Below are 5976 nucleotides of genomic sequence, written 5' to 3' on the forward strand. Positions count from 1 at the left end.
CTCAACTCTATGGTCAACTAATCTTCGACAAAGCAGGAAAGAATGTCCAATGGAACAAAGACAGTCTCTTCAACAAATGGTGTTGGGAAAATTGGATAGACACATGCAGAAGAATGAAACTGGACCACTTCCTTACACCACACACAAAAATAGACTCCAAATGGTTGAAAGACCTCAGTGTGAGACAGGAGTCCATCAAAATCCTAAAGGAGAACACAGGCAACAACCTCTTTGACCTCAGCCGAAGCAACTTCTTCCTAGAAACATCACCAAAGGCAAGGGAAGCAAGGGCAAAAATGAACTATTGGGACTTCATCAAGATAAAAAGCTTTTGCAAAGCAAAGGAAACAGTTAACAAAACCAAAAGACAACCGACAGAATGGGAGAAGATATTTGCAAATGACATATCAGATAAAGGGCTAGTATCCAAAATCTATAAAGAACTCATCAAACTCAACACCCAAAGAACAAAGAATCCAATCAAGAAATGGGCAGAAGACATGAACAGACATTTTTCCAAAGAAGACATCCAAATGGCCAACAGACACATGAAAAAGTGCTCAATATCGCTCGGCATCAGGGAAATCCAAATCAAAACCTCAATGAGATACCACCTCACACCAGTCAGAATGGCTAAAATTAACAAGTCAGGAAACAACAGATGTTGGCGGGGATGCGGAGAAAGGGGAACCCTCCTACACTGTTGGTGGGAATGCAAACTGGTGCAGCCACTCTGGAAAACTGTATGGAGGTTCCTCAAAAAGTTGAAAATAGAGCTACCATATGATCCAGCAATTGCACTACTGGGTATTTACCCCAAAGATACAAAAGTAGGGATCCGAAGGGGTACGTGCACCCCGATGTTTATAGCAGCAATGTCCACAATAGCCAAACTGTGGAAAGAGCCAAGATGTCCATCGACAGATGAATGGATAAAGAAGATGTGGTATATATATACAATGGAATATTATGCAGCCATCAAAAGGAATGAGATCTTGCCATTTGCAACGACGTGGATGGAAGTGGAGGGTATTATGTTGAGTGAAATAAGTCAAACAGAGAAAGACATGTATCATATGATCTCACTGATATGAGGAATTCTTAATTGCAGGAAACAAACTGAGTGTTGTTGGAGTGGGGGGTGGGGTGGGAGGGATGGGGGGACTGGGTGATAGACACTGGGGAGGGTATGTGCTCTGGTAAGCGCTGTGAATTGTGCAAGACTGTTGAATCTCAGATCTGTACCTCTGAAACAAATAATGCAATATATGTTAAGAAACAAAAAAAAAGAAGAAGAAGAAGGTAGCGGGAGGGGAAGAATGAAGCGGGGGAAATCGGAGGGGTAGACGAACCATGAGAGACGATGGACTCTGAAAAACAAACAGGGTTCTAGAGGGGAGGGGAGTGGGAGGATGGGTTAGCCTGGTGGTGGGTATTGAGGAGGGCACATTCTGCATGGAGTTGTGCACAAACAATGAATCATGGAACACTTCATCTAAAACTAATGTTGTAATGTATGGGGATTAACATAAGAATAAAAAAAAAAAAGTAAAAAAAAATAAAATAAAATAAACTTTACTGAGGTAAAATTTAATTACATAAAATGCACGCATTTTAATTGGGCAGTTTGAGAAATTTTGACAAAGGTGTATATACACCCACATAACCATCTCTCCAGTCAATGACATTTCCATCACCCCAGAAAGTTTCTTCAGTCCCTTCCCAGCCAATCCCTCTATCTCCTCCCAAGCATCCAAGAATCTGATTTTTGTCACTATGAATTAGCTTTGTCTTTCCTAGAGCTTCATATAAATTGAATCATATGGTATGAACTTTTCAGTACCTGACTTCTTTAGCTCTGCAAGGTGTTTCTGAGATTAACCTATGTTTTTTGGGGGTAGTAGCAGTTTCTTTCTTCTTATTGTTGAATAATATCTTATGGTATGGGAATACCACAATAGTTGATCCAGTTATTTATTGATGGGCATTTGGGTGTTTTCAGTTTTTGACAGTTGTGAATAAAGTAGATATAAATGTTTATGTATAGGTTATTTTGGCCACATGTCTTCATTTCTCCTGGGTAAATACCTAGGAGTAGAATTATTGGATCACATAGTAAGTGTATGTTTAACTTGTGAGAAACTACAAAGCTGTTTTCCAAAGTGGTTGTATGATTTTTTTGAAGTTATTAATTAATAATTGATTGATTGATTTGTTTATTTTTAAGTAAACTCTACCCCTGCTGTGGGGCTCAAACTCATGACCCTGAGATGAAGAGCCTCATGCTCCCCTGACTGACCAGCCAGGCGCTCCCAAGTGGTTGTGCGTTTTTATATTCTCATCAGAAGTATAAGAGTTTAGGGGCGCCTGAGTGGCTCAGTTGGTTAAGCGACTGCATTCGGCTCAGGCCCTGATCTCAGGGTCCTGGGATCGAGCCCCACATCGGGCTCCCTGCTTGGCCAGAAGCCTGCTTCTCCCTCTCCCACTCCCCCTGCTTGTGTTCCCTCTCACGCTGTCTCTCTCTCTCTCTCTGTGTCAATTAAATAAATAAATAAATTCTTAAAAAAAAAAGAAGAAGGGGCGCCTGGGTGGCTCAGTCGTTAAGCGTCTGCCTTCGGCTCAGGTCATGATCCCAGGGTCCTGGGATCGAGCCCCGCATCGGGCTCCCTGCTCCGCGGGAAGCCTGCTTCTCTCCCTCCCACTTACCCTGCTTGTGTTCTCTCTCTGGCTGTCTCTCCCTGTCAAATAAATAAATAAAATCTTAAAAAAAAAAAAAAAAAGAAGTATAAGAGTTTAACATCCAATAATTGGTATTGGCAATATTTAATTTTAGGCCTTCCAGTGAGTGTGTGGTTTACTCTTCATTTTCTTAATTATTGATGATGCTGAGAATCTTTTAATTTGCTTATTATCCTTTCTTTTCTTTTTTTTTTTAAAAGATTTTTATTTATTTATTTGACAGAGAGAGAGATAGCGAGAACAGGAACACAAGCAGGGGGAGTGGGAGAGGGAGAAGCAGGCTTCCTGCCGAGCAGGGAGCCCGATGTGGGACTCGATCCCAGGACCCTGGGATCATGACCTGAGCCGAAGGCAGACGCTTAACGACTGAGCCACCCAGGCGCCCTGCTTATTATCCTTTCATATATCTTGTGTTATGATGTGTCTGTTCAAATATTTTGCTCATTTTAGATTATGATTTTTTGTCTTCTTATCACTGTGTTGTAAGAGTATACAACAGTATTCTTGTATATTCTGGATACTAAACCTTTGTTGGATATATGTCCTGGCAATATTTTTTCTCATGCTGTGGCTTGCAGTTTTATTTTCTGGATGATATATTTTGAAGAGCAGAAGTTTATATTTTGGTTAAGTCTTATTTATCAATCTTTTACTTCTAAGATTGATGCCTTTGGTGTCCTAAGAAATCTTCACCTACCCAGAAGTCTCAAAGATTTTCTCCTGTTTTCTTTTAGAAATTTTACAGTTCAGCTTTAAATTTTAGGTTTGTGATCCATTTTAAGTTTACTTTGATACAAGGTGTGAGATGAGGGTTGAGATTAATTTTTCCCATCTACCTAGATGATCCAGTACTATTTAAAAAGATTTCTTCCCCCGTGCATTATCTTGGCACCTTTTTGAAAGTCGGTTGACCCTTGAGAGAACATGAAAGTATAAAAAGAATACTTTTTACCTCTTCACTGTCACCTCTCACCATTCTCTGCCTTAAAGTCTAAGCTCTAACCACTCTACCCTTTCACTGCTTGGACCAAGCCAGGGTCTTTTCCTAACACCTGCTATTTCCTCTGCTAGAACGTTCATCACCTGTCTTTTCTCATGACTGCCTCCTTTTCATCTTTCAGATCTTAGCTTCAATGTCATTTGTCAAAGAGACCCTCCTTGCCTACCCACTCTGAAGACAGTCTTTTCTAAAACTCTCTATCAGCATTCAGTGGGTTTTTCCACAGGGTTTGTTATGATCTGTAATTAAAATGTATTTGTTTCTATTTTTGTTTCCTATTTTCACTAGACTCTAAACTGCATGAAGGAGGGACTAAATTTTTTTTTTTTTTTTTTTTGGTGATTGTAAGCCTGGTCCTTAGCACATAATAGGTACTTGGTAAAAATTTGTCAAATGAATGAATAATAAGATATTCCCATTTCATTGCTCTGATGGCAGATTTTTCCTGGACACTTGAGGATATCAGTACCTTCAATGACTCAAAGTCTTCTTTCTACATCACTGAACTCATAAGCAAACTCACTTGGTCTGAGTCACCAGTGTTTGCTGAGCCATTTAGGCAAGCATCTGAGTGAATGATGTAGTCAAGTGCTGCCCAACAATCTGAAGGTTCGTTTAAATGTTAGTTATCACCCTAAGACAACAGCAGGGAGAGGCGGCATGGTGTCATGAAAATAGCATGAGTTTGTGTTGATATACTTGGCTTAATAGCCTGCTTCCAGCATTTCCTAGCTGGGCATGCCACTGGCTCTCTTTGAGCTCTCTTTGAGCTTTAGTTCCATCATTGTAAACAAGCATAATACTTACCTCACAGGTGGCTGTGAGGATGGAGTAAATGCAGAGTGCCTAGAGCAATTTCCAGCATATGGAAGATCCTAAAAAGATCCTATTGCTATGATTGTCAGATATTGGACGAGAAGACAATTTTATAAGTCACAGAGCCTGATAAATGTTAGGTGACTTATTCTTTGCAAGGTGTTTCTTTGATGTGGAGCACCAGGTCTCTTGAGAGCTTAGACATTGTCATTTTTCTCCTCTCCCCTCCAACCTCCCCATAAACTTGTTCAAGGCATTCTTCATGTCTTCATTCCTAAGAGTATAGATGATGGGGTTCAGGAGGGGGGTAACAGTGGTGAAAAGCACAGATACCACCTTGTCCTCCGGGAGGCTGGTGGATGGACGGGAATAGATGAAGATGCAGTGTCCCAGGAAGAGTGTGACGACGGTGAGGTAGGCTGCACAGGTGGATAAGGCCTTCCGCCTGCCTTCGGAGATCTGCTGCCTCAGGCTCACCAGGATGACTGCGTAGGACACCACGAGGACCACGAAACAGACCACAGAGATCAGCCCACTGTTGGAGATGATGAGGATTTCAATGATGTGTGTATCCGTGCAGGCCAGTTTGATCACCTGAGGCACATCACAGAAGAAGCTGTCAATCTCATCAGGACCACAGTAGGGCAGCTTGATGGTGAGGGAGGTCAGCGATATGGAGTGGATGGTGCCCCCCGTCCAGAGGGCCACAGCCAGCAGCACACATACTTTCCATTTCATCACTGTCATGTACTGCAGGGGTTTGCAAATGGCCATGTACCGATCATAGGCCATGATGGTGAGGAGAAAGATCTCGGTGCAGGCAAAGAGGTGCAGGAAAAACATCTGGGTGACACAGGTCTCAAAGGAGATGAGCTTCTCTTCTGACCACGTATCTGTCAGCATCTTGGGGACAGTGACCGTGGAGTGGCAGACATCGATAAAAGACAGGTTACTGAGGAAGAAATACATCGGGGTATGGAGCCGGCGGTCATAGATAATAGCTATGACAATGAGGATGTTCCCAATCAGTGTCAGGACACAGAAAGTGAGGAACATGGCAAACACAGCCATCTGTACCTTCTGATTTACAGATAAGCCTCTAAGCCGAATGTATGTCACAGAAGTGGTTTGATTGAGTAGGTTTGCCTCTCCCACTTTCTCTGTTGGACACTCTGTCAAGAATTAGGAAAAAATAGTGTCGAGAGTTGGCATCCTTGTCTTGTTTCTGATCTTAAGGGAAAGGCTTTCAGCTTTTCCCCATTGAGAATGATATTCGCTGTGGGCTTTTCATAGATGGTTTTTATGAAATTGAGGAATGTTCAGTCCTAGCAACAGCAATCAGACAACAAAAAGAAATAAAAGGTATTCAGTTGGCAAAGAAGAAGTCAAACTCTCTCTCCATAGATGACATGATACTTTAT

The 5976-nt window shown here is 41.8% G+C and overlaps 1 protein-coding gene across 1 annotated transcript; it reads right to left on the reverse strand.

Annotated features, from left to right (window-relative positions):
- Nucleotides 1-4762: 4762 nt before the first annotated feature.
- On the reverse strand, nt 4763-5703 carry LOC123842042 (olfactory receptor 4E1). Its single transcript, XM_045871480.2, has one exon. It carries the CDS (start codon nt 5624-5626, stop codon nt 4763-4765), a length of 864 nt encoding a protein of 287 aa, XP_045727436.2. The 5' UTR covers nt 5627-5703.
- Nucleotides 5704-5976: the final 273 nt, after the last annotated feature.

The sequence above is a fragment of the Mirounga angustirostris genome, unplaced genomic scaffold, assembly GCF_029215605.1.
Source record: "Mirounga angustirostris isolate CCGP_5_RB_7025 unplaced genomic scaffold, mMirAng1.0.hap1 SCAF_9, whole genome shotgun sequence".
NCBI classification, from domain to species: domain Eukaryota; kingdom Metazoa; phylum Chordata; class Mammalia; order Carnivora; family Phocidae; genus Mirounga; species Mirounga angustirostris.